General features: G+C 39.8%; 2 protein-coding genes across 3 annotated transcripts in view; one reads left to right on the top strand and one right to left on the bottom strand.

Moving 5' to 3' along the window:
* The first annotated feature begins 230 nt into the window (after nucleotides 1-230).
* Nucleotides 231-2,183, top strand: id2a (inhibitor of DNA binding 2a). Its single transcript, XM_088432602.1, has 3 exons — nucleotides 231-728; nucleotides 822-883; nucleotides 1,510-2,183. The coding sequence occupies exons 1-2, from the start codon at nucleotides 354-356 to the stop codon at nucleotides 876-878; spliced, it is 432 nt and encodes a 143-aa protein (XP_088288728.1). The 5' UTR covers nucleotides 231-353; the 3' UTR covers nucleotides 879-883; nucleotides 1,510-2,183.
* A 1,799-nt stretch (nucleotides 2,184-3,982) lies between these two features.
* kidins220a (kinase D-interacting substrate 220a) overlaps nucleotides 3,983-18,034 on the bottom strand; it is a 56,125-nt gene continuing 42,073 nt past the window's right edge. Inside the window, exons 27-32 of one of the 2 annotated variants that reach the window (XM_088432600.1) lie at nucleotides 15,104-15,136; nucleotides 11,972-12,088; nucleotides 11,754-11,852; nucleotides 9,839-10,057; nucleotides 8,250-8,471; nucleotides 3,983-7,034 (exon numbers count right to left, since the gene is read on the bottom strand). In XM_088432600.1, the coding sequence (XP_088288726.1) occupies nucleotides 6,255-7,034; nucleotides 8,250-8,471; nucleotides 9,839-10,057; nucleotides 11,754-11,852; nucleotides 11,972-12,088; nucleotides 15,104-15,136 (1,470 nt within the window). In that variant the 3' untranslated portion in view covers nucleotides 3,983-6,254. The remainder of the gene's footprint in view (nucleotides 7,035-8,249; nucleotides 8,472-9,838; nucleotides 10,058-11,753; nucleotides 11,853-11,971; nucleotides 12,089-15,103; nucleotides 15,137-18,034) is intronic. The other variant, XM_088432601.1, reaches the window with a different exon arrangement.

The raw sequence follows: 18,034 nt of genomic DNA, 5'->3' as shown, positions 1-18,034 counted from the left end.
TAAGAGCTTAATTTTCCAAATTGCCCACCGGAGCTGCCGAGGCTGCCCTCTAGGGCCCCACCCCCCCGCTCGCGTTGCCACCGGTAACAAGGCGGAAGAGAGGAGGGAGCGTTGCGCAAACAGCCAATAGTATGAGAAGCGTCTTTAGAATGACACCTTGAATCTGACCAATCGGCGCTTTGGTTCCGCCTCCGCCTCGCTGTGGACCGTTCGCCTATATAAAGCACACAGCCGCTCCGATAATCCAGTCCGAACGACCACCGCCTGACAGCATTGGACTTAAACGAAGCAAGACTCAAGAAAAAAAAAATACCTCGCGCGATACGTATATTTAACTCGGAAAAGAAAGAAAAATGAAAGCAATAAGCCCCGTTCGGTCCTTCCGGAAAAACACCGCCGCCTTGTCGGATCACTCGCTGGGTCTGTCGCGGAGCAAGACCCCCGTGGACGACCCGCTGAGCCTGCTGTACAACATGAACGACTGCTACTCCAAACTGAAGGAGCTGGTACCCAGCATCCCGCAGAACAAGAACGTCAGCAAGATGGAAATCCTGCAGCACGTCATCGACTACATCCTGGACCTGCAGATCGCGCTCGACTCCAACGTCGCGCTGGGGACGAACCTGCATCACCCCGCGCGGCCGGGCCAGGGGGCTCCTCCTCCTCCGGCCGCATCCAGGACCCCGCTGACCACCCTCAACACGGACATCAGCATCCTCTCGCTACAGGTACGAGCCACTCACTCACCACCGGCTCGCTTTATGACGCAGCGTGGAAAAATAACATTTGGTGCGCTCCGTTTTCTGTTTGTTTGTTTGCAGTCTCCCGAGTTGCCATCCGAGCTGACGACAGATGACAGCCGGACTCTGCATCGCTAAAGGCGGTGAGTAGTCTGGACTCCTGTCTGCTCACGCATGCCGGCCAAATACAAGGCTTTTTTTCCCCCCCTCCTCGCAACCTAATCACCAGCAACATTTGTTCCGATCGCGGCTCAATATGCTTGCGCATCCTGTCAGCGAGGGTCCCAACCGTAGCATATGCTTACTTTTCATGCATTTAATAAAAAAACAAAAAACATCGCTGCAGTCAAATGGATGCAGTACTTAGTCAAGCTGCTCGGGGGTTAATCAAGTAGCAGTTGTCAGGGCCGTATTATAGCCTCTCGTATCTATAATGAAGGGCATCTGTAAAGAGAGGAAAATAATGGCTGTTTTGGATCGCTCGCTACTACCATGTCTGCACATAATTGGTACAAGAAGTGGGTAGGCGCCAGCTGAGCGGCAATTACGATGATTCTTCCCCAAGATTGGAAGCTAAACTTGTGTGCGAGTGTGTATGTGTGTGTACATCTGGAGTGCAGGGTTTGCTTAGTATTGGGAGTGTTTGGTTAAATGTTAAAAAAGTGTGCGGCTTCCTCCCTGGCGCCAGTCTGTCCGGATCTCTCTCTGCCTTGTTTGCCTTTTTCTAAACACGCCTCTCTTTCTTTCTTTTTCTCTCAATCTTTTGCAGGTGTTTGGTCAAGATGCGTAAAAAAAAAAAATCCCACAGGACCTGGGGAGCAATGCAGGGCGTCCCCTCTTCCTTAAAATGAAAAAAAAAAGTTAAAAAAGAGAAAAAAAAAGTCCAACCTCTGTCCTCCTCCAGGCCTGCTGGATTATTTTTTTCCTCCCTCCATCATGAGAGACTTTGCTTACTATGGGACAATCTTTATGATGTGATGTACTTTTTTTTCGCATTATTATTTAACTTAAGATTTTTTTTTAATTATTATTATTTGTAAGTCCTTTCTGGAATTGGAAGGCACATTATATTCCCAGCTGTGGGAGGAAAAATGAGATTGTCATGAGGATGATTATTATTCCCCCTCCTTCCGCCTCTTCCTTTTGTTGAAGTCTTCGCTTTTTTTGCGGAGGTGGGAATTTGGTTATTTACTGTAAAAAAAAAAAAAAAAAAAGTTTAGTCTTGTCTTGTCAGGATTGTTGGCACATGAAGGACTGGACGTTTAAAAGAAGAAAAATGAAAAAAGAATGACACCTTGTGAACTCTTCTCGGGAGTTTATCTTGTATAGTTGCAGGCGTTTCTGCAAAAAGTGTAATGTTGTACTTATGATGAAACTTTTTATAAAAGTAATGTAAATTGTACCTCTTTTTTTATACAAAAATAAATCACAAAAGCAACCATAGCATGCTTTCATTTTGTGGGGTGGTGAAATGTGATTGGTGCAAGATTGATTGTGGGGAAACATATGGCCCGTGGGCTTATGTGGTGCCCGGCTTAATCCTAAAAGCCTGGAACTGTTTAAAAACAAACAAAAAAAGTCTAAAATATTCAACCCACAATGGCTCTTTTAAGTGTTGGTGATATTTGTCCATTTTTTTGGACTTATTATTGTCTAAAGAGGGAGATATAATCATGTATGGATAGGCATGTTGCTGCTGAACATTTTGAGTTGTGAAAATATAAAAAAATAAATGATTTAATCATCACACTTCAAGAACAGAGCCATTTTTGGCATTTCTTTTAAATGATGTTTATTTCTGGTGCCACCTGTGTTAAATTTCATATTTTTTTCCACGTCTGTGTGTCATTTTTTTTTAATTAGTCATGTTGAAAATTGTTGTATTTTTTTTGAGATTTTCTTGTTTTATTTAGATAAATAAATGTGGGGTAAAACAACTCCAGAAAGTTTAGCCAAATTGACCCAAGTTTTTAATCTAATCCAAAATTGTTCTATTTAACCCCAACTGTTTCGGAGGTGAAGGATTCCATCCAACACCATCATAAATTTAGTATGAACTAAAATGTACTTTTTTTGTGCGCGCAAGCACACGATAAAAAAAATATCCAAGCGTTTTGATCAAACCACCGTTAAGTGACCCAGAATAGCGCAAAGACAGTGCGTCACTCTCAGCGAGGCGAGCAGCACCTCAGGGTGCACAGTTGCGTAAAACGCTTATGTAGGGCGCGCTGACTGCACTTTTACTTCCTTGGGTGCCATGTAGAGTAAATAGGATTAGATGGCTTAGCGTGACAGGCCGAGACATTAAAGCTAAAAGGGCTGTCGGTTGTGTTGTTGGGTGGAATATATATACAGTATGTGGAGGGGGGGGTATAGCACATAATTATGGAAATGGATCTTTGAATGGCAAATGAGACAGTTGCAAACAAATTGAGTTGAAAGAAGCTCTTGAAGGCTTTGTTGCTAACATAGTGGAGTGCACAATTTGATACTTACAAAACTCGCTCACTTTTGGGGACTTGTCAGGATTATGGGTACTTAATCAACATCCACAATCCAAGACGGAGCCCTAGCCTAAATCATTTGAAAATATGACCGTGTAAATGTAAAACATAAAATACTTTGATATTCTTAATGTGCAAATGTACCTTTTTGGGTTGCGCTGTATATTCCGTTCATTCGTATTTGATAGAACGTGTTCTCATTAGCTTGAGTAAGTTGGAGCTGATCCCCTTGGACTTTGGGTGGAGAAAAAAGTGGCGTACACTCTGGAAGGGTCAGCTGTCTCAAAGGTCAATCACAGGTCACATATATAAACATTCACTTACACCTGTGGAGAATTGAGTTTTCACTGAACCTAATGTATGTTTTTGGAATGTGGTAAGAAGCCTATAAATACACAAGAGTAGATGCAACCCCCCAAAAGGAAGGACAAACAAAAAAATAGCACGTATAGGAACTTGTACATTCGTGATGAAAATTAATATGCTGCTTAAAAAGTCCTCAAAGTACCGTACCTTATTAGAGACCTCAAAAGAACCCTGAATGGACCCCGTTTAAAGGGGGGTTCAATGAGAAGATTGACCAGCGCGCAGGATCGTTTGAAAGGAAAGTGCGCCATCTATTGGACGACCCTATAACGGCGATCCGTGTTTCCTGAGCGACAACAATTCGTCATTCTGAGCAAGGTAAGTTTGATCTGATCCTCCTGTATTAAGAAAAAAAAACATAACTCCAATGAATTGAACGTTTAGAAAACGTGTATTGATTTTAAATGGTGAAAACAATCTGACAAGACTTTAGGGGACAGGACATGTCAGAAACCTGGAGTGCATACAAGTACCTGACAGCATAGTCTACAACACCACATCACCACCGAGTACATTTTGATACCAGTAACATGACATTTGTTAAAATGTAAGCTCCCATCACAATGCAAATTCTACATAACCGCCACGGTGTCACAACTACTGCACTAACGTTCATCGTAGGGATAGACCGATACCGATACAGCATTTGGAGGAGGCGAGAACTCTATATTCAAGGGTGAGTGTATGTATGTGTGTCAAACAAAAAAAGGTGCAGTGTGTTTAACAGAATATTCAAATAAATAGTTCCCAAAAAAGGGAAAGCCAACTCAAACATTTTCTTCACAATACGTTCTTTGCGCCCACACTAAATACAGTATTCTGATTCATATTACATTTGTGGAATATGAATTAAGACGCAAAGACGAACAGAAATGACATCACAGTTGCTCGGGCCTCATGTTACAACCAATCAAAGCTCACCTTTATCCATGTTTGTTTATGTGTCATTTTCTGTTGACGGCAAGTTGCAAAATGACCGCCACCTGAGATAAATGGGGTGAATTTTGGTGCTCGATTAATGTTCCACAAATTCAATATCTATCAGAAAAATTGTGTTTGAATATTGGGTCTATCCCTAATCCATTCCTAACTTTGGAGCTTTTTTTCAATGAAACTTTAAAACCCAGGTGTCAAACTCAAGGCCCAGGGGCCAGATTCAGCCCATAATGTCCAATTATGATATCCCGTAAAATCATTCGGCCATTTTCCAAAATTTGTTATAAAAATGATGCGCAAATGCAAGGCAATTAAGTAAAAATATTATTATGCTCTAGCCATACTTAGTCCATATAAACACAGTGCAGCTCACCAGGAGGCTAACTTAATGGCTAGCTGTGTTTGTATTTATTCATGTTACAAATTGAAAATAAGTTTGACACCTTGGTTTTGAAGGACATTAATCATAATTCTCATCAACACGAAACATAGTTTCCACAATTCTATCCTAACACAAACTATTACACGGCCCGACCAATATGGGTTTTTTTTCTGGGGGGAGGAGGGGGGGGTTAAAAAATAATAACTAATTGGGCAATTAATTTTAAATACAAATAATAAAATAGAATTACTTTCCCCCAATGCATTTCAACAGGTGTCAATTATGTGCATATTTATTTTTATATTATTTAAAAAAAACAACACATTTTCAGTTCACAGAATGCAGTCTGGCACAATTAACTAATTCAATCCCAAATACATTTTTACATTCTTTTACATTCAGACATTCAATACCAGGTACTTACTACTACTTATTGGGACTATAATTCTTGTCACCTGTTGGTTTTACCAGTAGTTGAATGGGTGCCATATTTAACATACGTATGATTAATGATATGATTAATGATATGGGCGGCATGTTGGCGGACTGTTTAGCAGGTCAGCCTCATATGTGGAGGTTGTGGGTTGGCTTCCAGATCTGGCATTCCAGTGTAGAGTTTGCATATTTTCCCTGTGCCATGTGGGTTTTCTCCCATAAACCCCAAAACATGCAAGATAGGAAATTTCGGCCACTCTAAATTGCCCTTATGTGTGATTGTAAGTGTGAATGGTTGTTTGTGTAGGCTCCTCGTCGGGACAATAGAAGCTTTAATATGGCTTTAATAGACTCCAACGATTCACACGATTCACACTATTCTGTTTACACTGTTAACAAGCACCTTAAGTATACTTCTGTACTGGACTTATGTGTATCTTGTGTATTTTATTTCTCATATTTTATATCTCGACTTGAGGATACTGCTGGAAATGTGAATTTCCCTACGGGGATGAATAAAGTATCTATCTATCTATCTATCTATCTATGTTCCACTGTGTGTTTTTTTTGTTTTTGTTTTTAATTAACTGTTACAAGATTGCCAAGTAATTTTTTTGCGCAACCATTTTGCATTGCTCATCTAATCTATAAAATAAAGATTTGCTTTGTTTGGAATAACAGGTCCATAGAATGACCTCTTGAAGAAACAGCATGATCTATATTGAAATATTCAAGGTTATGGTATGGATTTATGTGTAGCAAATAATGACACTTGATAAAGGTAAAACGTTAAAATAATAGGCAAATAACAGCTATTTGGCCAAATGATTGGTCGGGCCCTATTGCACACATCACATGGAACTGATCAGTGAATTCTGATGAAAAAAAATATTAAAGGACGCTCTCCCTTTCGTCACCCAGATTGATGGAACGCAGGTTCTGGTTATGGACGGTGGCGGTAGTGACGGTGGTGTTGCGGCTGCCCGGTGAGATGATGACAACGGGCGAGACGTCGGAGGGAGAGGTGACCAACTCTTGCTGTTGGCGGCCGCTGTTGTTTGCGTTGGAGTTGGCGTCGTTGCTGCTGTTGTTGTTGTTGTTGAGCGTGCCGCTGCTCTCGCTGCGGTTGAGGTTGCTCATCCCACCAGGAGGCCACCCTTCGTCCGGGCTGCTGGCCATCAAGCTGGCCTCGGAGGCCGCCTCGGAGCAGATGGACATGCGGGCCACCGCGGCGTCCTGGAGGCCGCTTGGGAGGTGGCCTCGCTTTTTGACCAGGCCCTCAAGCTCCAGCTCCATGGCTCCTGACCTCATCGCTGCCCTCGCCAGGCCGGGTTCTCCCGCCGCCTCCTCTGGGGAACTTTCACAGGACCTCTGATCCAAAAGACCTTTGGTTAAGAAATGTGAGGGCTTGGCTTTCGCTTCTTTTTGAAGGAGAGGCGTGGTGTTGTCGGCCTCCTCCTGGCTGGAGTCGTCGTCACTGGACAGCTTGCGCGAGCGAGACTCGGCCGCGTTGTTTCTGGAGCTCGTGCTGTGGTCCAGCTTCTCATCCTCCTCGCTGATGGGATCGAGGAGCTGGGCGTCGGGACCCGAGGGAACGTCTGAGGCTTCTGCCGCCTTGGACACTCGCTTCATGAAGGACTTGCGGCCATCTTGGTCTCCTCCTTCCTTAGTCTGGCAAGTGCGAAAAAAAGATTCAATGAGAAAAAGAAAATATACAGAAGCATAACGATTGGACTGGAGCTCTCAGGAGAAAGAATCATTTTCAGCATTTGGTGCCAAAGCAGACAAAGTCGGTAATTAAGAAAGTAGCAATAGTTCCCATTCCCACTATCAAATGTGATGCTGAGCCCTCACATACACTAACGGTCAAAAGTTTGCAAACACCCTCTGAGTCCAAGCTTCGTCATTATTTTTAAATTTCCTGAATAGTTAACCCTTGAGGTACCTTAACACATGGTGAATGTTTAAACCCTGAAGGATCATAAATGGTCATTATCAAAATGTTCAAACCAATACTATATACTGTATTTTTTTTTTTTTTTACTTTCAACACATTGAATTTTTTCAATACCGTCCAGTGTAATGATAGAGTTAGTATTTTTTTCAAACTGCTTTTGTCCCCAAAAAAAGCTTTTTTTCTCCAAAGCACAAACAAAAATATTATTTCCCCCCCCCAAAAAAACCTTTCCAAATTGCATAATTGAAATGATTATATTAGGGCCTTTTGTAGATAGATAACTCATAACACCGCTGATTTTAATGCATTTTTATTTCGACAGTGTTTAAAGCAAAGCACACACTATAGCCCGAGGAAACATAAATGGCCCCAAATATAAAATTATTTAAATTAATGGAATTTATATGTATATATATATATTTTTTTTTTTGCTTTCAACACATCAGGTCTTTTCAGTACTGTCTGGTTTACTATAAAGTTTGTACATTATTCAATGTTTATGTCCATTTTTTATTAAGAAAAAACCCTGCTTTTTTAAGCATAATCACAAATGAGTATTATTTCCCTTTCAAAAAGTTTTTTTTAGATGAATAATTGAGATGATTAAAAATGGGATTTTGTTAGGTCAATAATATATAACATCTCTGATTTCAATGCATTTTTATTTTTGGAGCAATAACAGCTTTTCAAAAAACTAATCTCATGACTCCATAAATCATCAACATTATGATGATAGCTTCTCACATCTTGATATTTTTTTCCCTCAAATTTCTTGCATATTTATTTTTACAAATGTAGATTTCATATGTTATAATGCAGTGACCGTTAAAATGTGGTAATTGAGCTCAGTTGCATTGAACTTTTTTGTAAAATAAATTGGCGATTTTGAAATATTCAAGCTGAATACCGCAGTCCAACTTTCCACCCACCCCTTTGTCATCCGAGCCGGCAGCCTGGAGGAAGTTCGATGGCTGGGGCTGCACGGGCTTCTCCTTCGCGCCGCCAGACGCATCCAGCTGGGCCATCTGAGCGATGTACTCCTGGTAGGCGTCACGGTACTCGGCCTGTTGCCTGTCGGTCAGTTTGCAGATGTTGTTGGACGATTCCTGTGAGTTGAGGCTGGACATGCTCGTGGTGCGCAGACTCGCCACCTGGCAGCATGACAAAGAAATAATTATTAGAGCGTGGCTAGAAAGTCATTGTTTGCGCTATGTTTCAGTGTCATGGTTTCATGAACTGAAATGCATACTGTATACAATCTTGCTTAGCACATTCATTGTACAGCCTTAAGTAAAAAGCAGTGTTTGAAATTAAGTATTAAGAGATTTTTATGTTATATTGCTTTTTAGATATTTTTTGAATGAATAAATCGCTTGCACATTTGAGGACTGCATACTGGGATGCCTGGGAGGAGATGTTATTACAGAAACCAATGGCACTCGGATTTTCTCTTAGCCAGCAAATCTAATTTAGATGGTAAGAATATTTTTAAAAGGCATTATTGAGTAAATTAAGTTCTTCCTTGTTTTATGTTACTGTTTCTGAGAAACATGATTTTAGAGAGGTTACGTGTGCCTGAATCTCATCGGTGTGTATATGCTCCCAAGTGGACACATTTGACATGATTGTTTATTGCAGTCTAATGCCAAGGAATCACACAAGGCATTTTGTTGTATGGTCCGTTGAGTTTGTCTTAAATTCATCTACCTAATTTGGTTGAAGTGAAAAGAGTAAACTTTATTTTTTTGTTGAAAAATGAAAAAGAAAATGTCCGTCTCATTTTGTTGAGGATTTGATTAATCAGATTACAAAAACAACATTTAATTCCCATGCTTGTATTTTTTTTATTTTTAATTGACAGAGCAAAATCATATACTTTATTATTTGGTTGGTGGTTTGGGCTGTGTCAGAAAATAATCAAACAAAGTGATCATTGCTTTCCAAAATAGGAGTTTGCAAATGTTTTATTTTCATTCAAAACAATATTAATCAGTCCACATCTCAGAGACAAATGTCGAGAGTCTGAAATCTCGAGCATTTGAAGTATTTTATTCCCTAAATAATTCATTATCAAAGATAATTTGCAATTAATTTGATAATTGTTTATTTGTTAATGGTCGCATCTTTGACATTTCAGCGTTGGATTATGTCTAGTTGAAACGTCTACGTTTAGAGTTTTCTGATTGTCTTAGATTTTGCAAATCCAGGTCTAAGGTGAAAATAACAACCATGGGGCCCCTTGTGTGTTATTTTCAGTGTGCTGATACATTCAGGAACACGTCTAACTTCTTCCGCTGTGCTCGTTTCTCGCCTCTTAATACACAGAAATAGGTACGCGCGACCACCATGAAGAGGACTTTGTGGTTTTGTGACTGTTTTTGAGAGCACAACCTTACGCAAACGTCCCATTTAAATATGCTTACTCCGGATTATCTCTTTCGGTAAAAATGCAAACTTTGCACCCGATCATATCTTGTGGCGTTTGCGCATAAGCAGCTAGCAGGTAGAGAGGACTGACCGGCCATTGCGAGCTGCCAGTGTGTCTCGGAGGCTCTTCTATTCCTGCCGCACTGAGCTCCTCAAAGCTCAGGTTGAGGCTGAAGGCCCCCGCTTCCCGCTGGGCCCCTGCCAGGCGCCTGGCTGGCTCCCCGGCGTACACGCCGTTGCCCTGCTCGCTAGCAGCTCGCGATTCGTCCTCAAGCAGAGCCTGGCTTTCGGCGTGCCGTTGTTCCATCACCTTGGGAAGAAGAAGACATTGTTAACTCAACACAGACTCACAAATGAGATCATTGTGACATGAAAAACAAATATGTTAGAAGGCAACAGCAGCAAATAACGTTCCGGCAAGAAGAGGAACTTTCTGTCCACTCATCCCTGACAATGACCTCCCTTCATCCAGATATCAGTCGGCCATCTTGGACCAGATGGCTGAGCTGGCTGCGTCCTGGCAACACTGGTTTAGTGCATGAAGCTGTGAGGACACAGCACTTTCCAGCTGCTCTGATTTGAGCTACGAATCAGATGCAAAAAAAAAAAAAAAGACTTTTTTTTTTTTTTTTTAAGGAGGCTGCTACACGTGTTAGTCATTCGAGGCTTCTCCTAATGCGATTATTAATTTTCCATTCCAGCATCTTATATCAGCACAGAATGCAATATTACAAAATGTATCCATTTGTTGGGAGGAACTAAGAGACATTACACCATCACTAACCAGTTAGTTTAAAAAAAAAAGAGACTTCTTTTCCAAATTGATCATTGTTTTCCAAAGATAAAATGTGACCAGCTCTGACAAAAGGGATTTTGGCATGTAGTCTAATACCTCAATTTAGGATTTTGATAATATTGGATAGTTAAATTGTACCATATGTCTTCCACTTTTATCCACAACCGAAACACAGTAATTATCTTTAGTTTCACAGTATCATTGAGGGCCCGGCCGATATTAATTTTTGGTGGAATAAAAATGTAAATTATTGATTGCTCGGGTGATCCGTCTGAAAACGTTCGTATATGAAGGTTGAAACCCTTTGCTTTGAGAAAAACACTTAACATCTTTCAAAGTTCCATAACGAGTATCTTATGAAAAAAAGACATTGACATTTATAAACCTTCAGAAAGTTATAAAAGATGACTGGAAAGTGAATTTTGTTTACCATTTATGCAATACTTTATTCACTGATAAATATCTAATTTGGATTCAATGTAATGATAATCAGTCTGTTTTCATAGAGGGCTAAGGACATTTTACTATGCATGTGACAATAAAACTCTTGAATCTTGAGAATGTTTACTGTTGAGACACTAATGAAAAATTCATTCAGGTCTCAAATGATTAATTACCAAAACAAAATGCTTAATTTGCTCATCAATTAGTTGTCAATTAGTCATTGTACCTCTGGTATCAAATTTATTTTTGGTTTATTGGTTTGGCTTATGATAAATGCAAATGAACCAAATTAATATGATAGGCATCATATTTATCCACTTTTATTGTTATTTATAGTCATTAAGTTACAAAACACTTTACTTGCAGTGTTCTTAGCATTCGCATTCATACAGTAATTAAGCAAAATGCGTGGCGTGAATATAGATCACTTTTACAATAAGTAAATAATTTAGATAAAGCTTGCCGATCAAAATTATTGTATCTCTCAGTTTAAAGATATTGGTGATTTAATACTGTTAACAATTAGAAATTTGCTAGAAGATGCCTTGTTTTGACCATACTGTCAATCTAACGAAATTCAATAATACAGCATATTAGATTTGTGACGGTGGTTTGCAGCACTGTAAAACTGCATTGCATTATTCTGAGAGCTTTTTTTCCCCCCCAAACCCCAAATTAAAATTTTTGAATTGATTTAAGATCATGTCCATACAAACTGGGCATTATTTACTTATTTTTCACAGCTGGTCTCTGATTTGGGCCTCACCATTCCTCTGAAAAGCTGCCAGTCACCAAAGTTCATCTCCATCTCTTTCTTCAGCTCATCCAGGTTGCACTGTGCCAGCACGCGTCCATTTATATTAGCCTGCAATGTTGGAAGAATACTTGACTGAATGATGGATTTGGTTTTAAACACAAAGATGCTAACTGAATAAAAGATGCCGCACGTAAACTTGAGATGTTGAATATTATGCATTGGCGCACCTTCTTGATGGTGGAGGTGTACTGACGCAGCATGCTGGCGTCCATTCCATCAATCTGCTTGAGCAACTCGCACACTGCATCTGTGCTCAATGAGCTGAGCAGGGCAGCAGGTGAGGCCTATGAAAACATGCAGTCATAATGAGAAGGACACATTCATGGGGTCTGCGCTGGTCCTGCTTACCGGGGCGGACCCGGCCCGGCATGTTAACGCACTCTGTTAGTACATGAGGGGAAAACCGGATCTCTGTAGAAGGGAGCGACACGGTCGCCTGTGGTCAGAATTCTACATAGTAACTCCCTCTGTCAGTCACAAATTAAAGGTAAGAGCAAACAAAGCTGCCAACCAATCCAAACAGTTATACCACTTTGTTCTTTTTTTAGTGTGTATATGCTGTACAAGCACATAAATTGTACGCAACGTACTTAAGGGCTGGAGACTGGGTGTCTGAGTGGTGGTCCAGAAGTCACTGCAAGCTTTGGCATCACGAATATCACAGGCCTGTTGATGAGTCCAGACCACCACCATTTCTACCACAATTCACTTTTCTTTCCTGTTCACTCAACTCCCACCCCATTGCATTGACCCAGTAGGGAATGCACCCAAATAAACATTTTTGCCGTGACCAAAAACCGAAAATGAGAAACCCCAAAAGACAAAAAAAAAATGTCCTGCACAAGTCTGTAAAGACATGATAAAAGCGGCTTTGCATATTATTATTGTTCAGCGTTTTAACACCTGATTACAGTTTTAATCAGTTATAATGAGTCATTCAATCCTAAAGACATAAATGAAATCCCAGTCACTTATTCAAAAATTTTTCAAATGTTTTCAAGTGCTTGGCTAAAGGAGTGACTACAAAAAATGGCTGACACCAAATTATCCATCCATCCATGTACTACAGTAATTAATTAGAATGGGTAGTCAAAAGTCATCAATTAAATCTAAATATTATTACTTTAAATGCATAAGTAAACTATTGCTTTAGCACTATTACCTAAAATAACAAAGTACTTTAGTATTTAATTACATAATCACTTGAGAACCTAAAGCATTCAATAACTTTGAGTACGTAAACATTACTTCATTCATTCATTAATTACTACATTCTTAATATGCCAGCCATTTTTGCACCCTCCTTTAGTCAAACATTTCAAAAACATTGGAAAAAAAAACCCATATATACAGCATACCATAAATAATTACCTGGGATTGAATGTCAGGATTATTTAAATGGAAAAAAAAAAAGTAAAAATGTCATTGGGATTGAATGGGAATTAGGTACAACAAAGGCAGAGTTGTTCGTAATTTTGAATCATTGTCATACCCGCCACTAGAATGGGAGACAATAGTTTTTTTATTAAGTGGATGGATGGACCACTTATTGTAAGTAAATGAAATATCAAAGTTATTGCACCTCTTTCATTCTTCTTGATATATGTCAACTTTTATAGATTGATAGCGTTGATAGCGTTAATGCTTTTTTCTGAGTTTGAAATGTCCGGCGGTGTTTAAATGCCTCACATAGATAGCGGCTATTTATCGCTAATGATAGTGACATCTGGATCATACAAAGACAACGTAATTGACTAGCAGTTTCTTAGCATCATTAATCAGCAACTTTTTTTTTTTAAAAGGTGCATTTATGTTGGTAGCTCTGTGATGTGATGGGAGTGAAACAAGAGTCGCAAGCACTCATCATCGCCACTCATCTCTTCAAAAGACTCTTCAAAGACTAACTTCCAAATAGAAGCCTTCTACGGCTATGGCATTGTCATCCACGTATTATTTGGTGTGTTTACATTATTTTGAAGTTGGTCTTCTCAACACGCTGTAGGCATGCAACGTGTGTTGTTGACCATGGTGGGTCTTTATTTGGCTCGTCTTCACTTCTTGGAAACAAGTGGAAATTGGGCAGTGCTTTACTTACTAAAATGCTTTACAGCAGTGGCCTAATGTCTCTTTCTCCTGCGTGCATGTGTGAAATTACTGGCAGTGATTTTTGCATCATCACAACACCCTTTTGGGGATTAATTGTTTCGGTTTCAATTGTATTTTGGCCCAAAAACAAAAATGCTTTTTTTTTGTTGTTGTTGTCATTTTCAGCCCAAAATTTTTGTTGCCCGAAAATTCGGTGCATCCCTACTCACGTGTTTAGCGCTCACTTGCCTAATGGCCACCCAGGCTTTGTTTCTGTTTCCTGGACTGAGGAGTGTGGCAATTAATCAAGTTTTGAGTGTTGTTAGACAGGGGAAAGAACCAAAAAAAATACTATGGTGGCGGGCAGGATGACAACTACTGCTACTAATGTGAAACTGTTAGTGAAACTAGGGAATAGTGTGTATTTTAGCTGAGATGCCTATTATCTGATTGTACACCATGCACGATATTGATAAAACAGTGTAAAGTGTTAGTTGAAGGTCTGCTTAGGGACAGATTAGGGTTGCAGCGGTATGCTGGTTTCACAGTCTGTATGCACACTGATGGATATCATGAATCATTTCCATGATGCAACTTTTTGAAACTCAGATTAAAAAGACGATTAAACTACAGACTACAGAAATGAGAAAAGAATTCCTGCTGAGATGCTGAAATCAAAAGATTTGGGCAAACTAAACAATAGCTACTTGATCATTAAAATAGTTGCAAATTATTTTCATATTCATATTCAATTACTTGCTGAATAATTACTTTTGACAGCTCTAATTATTTAGGACATATTTATTATGTGAATTTAAAGGTGTTTCCAAACTTCTCATGAGAACTAATTATTAACAGTATCACAATTTTTCACCAAATTACATATTTCTGAGTTAGGCTAAAGGTTGTAAAAAAACACCCCAGATTTCTATAATGTTAAAAAAACAGTATTATTAAATATTATTATATAGAATATTATTATTTAAATAACAATTTTTGTCATGTCAGCAATATAATAATCTAAGTAATGCATCATTAGAAAATATGATCATTTTTTGTACAATTTGTAAATAGTCCCTTCTAAGATTTGTAGTTGTATATCATTACTACTCTTTTAATACCCAATGAAAATTCTCTTCTAATTCATACTGTGCAACTGGCATAGCATTGCAACCCCAATGCAGAGATTGAAAGAAACAAAACCATCAATGTACCTGCTTTGATTTGAAAGTCAGTGACCTTAAAAGCTTGATAAGGAGACAAAAAAAGTAGCAGACGGACATATAATCAGACAAAAAATACACACAATGTACAATGACATAAGAGCAGGTGTGCACCTGTGGAAAAGAGAGAAATGAAGTGGGAAAAGGGCAGAAGCACAACATGAAGCTGCAGGAGGGACTTTGGTAACCAGGCAGGCGGCAGCCCCTTTTCCACCCATGTCAGACTGGCAAGGCCAGGCTAATGGAGGGAGAATTATTACACAAGGAGATTTTGTTTTCACAGCTTTTGGGGTCATAATCTTTGCAGACAGAACATCTTAGGCTCGAGACAGATTATAAACCAAGTTGAAGAGAAGCAGGAGTTTCAATTTAGGCACGGCCTTCAATCCGACAAAAAAAAAAAAAAAAGACACACACATTTCAGCGGGAGTGTCTAAATGTCTGAGTATGTGTGTTTGTGCGAACCAGGTTGTGTGTGTGATAAGACTGTAATTACAGCTGGGCTGAGCTCAGGGCAGGGCAAGAAGGATGGGGAAGAGGAAACAGAGCTCTGCAGGAGCGGAAGCGTCTTGGTAAGGAGATAAGACCGAACAGCGCAGGGCTCATTGTCACTTTGTGTGTGTGTGTGTGTGTGTTGCCAGTTGCTCTGATGATAATCCCCGTAGACAGAGGAATCCACATTCACACTTCTATAAGCTTGGCAATTATACTGGGCTGTGCCCGCTTACATATCCAAAGAATGACACATAAATGAGGCCGCGCGCACACGCATATCAACATTCGCAGATTTGCGGGAATGGGATAAGATGAGCTGATGTGCATCGGAAAAGCTGGAATGAAGGATGAAACTGGGGGCATTTATGCGGCGGTGGAGACGGGACAAAAGAGCAAGAGGCGGATGGAGGTGGAATGGAAAAGACAGACTGAAGGAACATTCTCAGTGTTCTATATTCAAATCTTTCATATAGCGTAGCTCCTTTAAATGCTTGCTGGCGGCGGACTGATAAGTGGCTTTGTGGAGCAGGCGAGAAGTGTTATCATTCATTTGTTCCAACAGAAGCTTCTCCCTTTCAATGCGCGGACGTCGGAGCGTCTCATGCGTCCCTATGACACGTTTTAAGAGAAAGGTCCCAGTCACGAACCATCGGTGTGTGGGAATGAGGAGTCCAATAAATTACACACATGCATCCAAGGAGCATGTTTCAGAGACTTAACAAGGCATGCAATGTTCAGCATGCTTGAGGTTTTTGCACGTTCATCAGCGAGCAAATTATTAGTAAAAACAAGCTCCATATTTGCAAAACCGCCCGAGCGGGTATGCTTTTGGGTTTATTTGGTTACCATGGTGGGGTCAGAGGGACAGGAGTGGAGGCCTTCTCTTGCATCCTCTGCTATAACTTCCTGACATGGGCACAGAATACAAAACAAGGGTTGTGTAGAGGTCGAGTCCAATGGATTGGATGGCCACCGCTTCTTGAAATAACTTTCTAGGGCTCGCAAGTTTATCAAGAGGGAAAATGCAACATGGACCACACAGAGGTGACGATGGCAGAATAAAGGGGAGAGCATGGAGGAATGAGCAGGTGAAACACGCATACATACAAACACACGCATAAAAACAAAAAGGTGCAACAAGACATTCGTCAATAATTGTGTGTTGTGATGGTTCTCAAAAGGCTGTATGTGAAGGCAGTACAGTGTGTCTTTTTCTTTTCAAAGTAAGAGTAAATTAATTAGATGAAGCAACCTATTGCACAATTGTGTTATTGTGACTGCTTTGCGAAATGCCTTTATTTTGTTAAGTTTTGCATGAATGCACATTGTCATAGGTGATGTAACTTTTGAATCAGAGGTAAAACATAAAAAGCGGAAAAAAAGAAGAAAAAAAGTAACACCTGAGATTGAATGTCTGCGATCATTAAAAGAAAAAGTAAAAATATGTCTAATTGAAAGGGTTAATGAATCAAACAATAGCACAGAACTATGATTGAGGTCTTTTTTTCAGCTTTGCTTTCATCAAAAATGCTTGGATATTGGATATATGCTTGGATATTTACTTCCAATTTGCATATTATTCACCAATACATTACACTTTTTTTTCATCCTGTATCATCGATTATTTTTTCCACATTCCGAAAATTCACAATTCTCCGAATATTCTACATTTAACACCAACAGACACCCCATTGTTTCCGACGACAAATTCAGCATTCCACATCAAAGTACTTTTTGACCTTCAAACTGTTCCAACTTTGAAAACCTCAGCTCATTTCTACCACAAATGTTTAGCAAAATGTGAAATCAAAATGTAAATTGTTTTTTTTCCACTCAAAAATTTGGACCAAAATGAAAACTGAGTCACATACGTGTCCTGTGATTGGTTAAGCTCTCTCGGGAGTCCAGACAGTGTCATTTTGCAGCAAAATGTGAATTTGAACCAGGAGATTTATTTGCTAGTGATAAACTGTTTCTTTTTTTAAAACCATGATGTCAGGAGGACAAGAAGAGGGGGTTTTGGTTATAGTTAATACTTTGCACATCATCTCCCAAGAAAAACTAGATATTGTGATCAAGCTTGCCTGTCCCAGCAGGGAAAAGGTCTTGTCTGTTGTTTTCATAAAAACAACTATGAATGGAACCTGTGGCTGGGAATGCCTGCAGTTTGCACTTGATCTGTTTGCTGTTTGGAGCAAAACTGTGTTTGTCAATTTGAGTTGTTTCACGAAAGTAGCAACATGACACCAAATATCGATTGGACACTTAAAATCTACAATACTTTCATAATTGTCTAGACTCTCTTGGCATTGAAGCGCCCTAAAACTTATGCCAGAAACAGAAGCGGTGCCATGGCCTGGTGCCACATTGATGTTATTATGGGGCGTATTGTGCAGGAATAAATATGACACCACTAAAGGTCCAGGG

Source organism: Hippichthys cyanospilos, chromosome 14, assembly GCF_059441005.1.
Source record: "Hippichthys cyanospilos isolate Australia breed blue-spotted pipefish chromosome 14, RoL_Hcya_1.0, whole genome shotgun sequence".
Lineage (NCBI taxonomy): Eukaryota > Metazoa > Chordata > Actinopteri > Syngnathiformes > Syngnathidae > Hippichthys > Hippichthys cyanospilos.
This window is presented reverse-complemented; position numbering and strand designations above follow the sequence as displayed.

Coding starts and splice junctions, on each gene's coding strand:
- id2a (XM_088432602.1), top strand. CDS start 354: ATGAAAGCAATAAGCCCCGTTCGGTCCTTCCGGAAAAACACCGCCGCC. Junction 729..821: donor TCAGCATCCTCTCGCTACAG/GTACGAGCCACT, acceptor GTTTGTTTGCAG/TCTCCCGAGTTGCCATCCGA.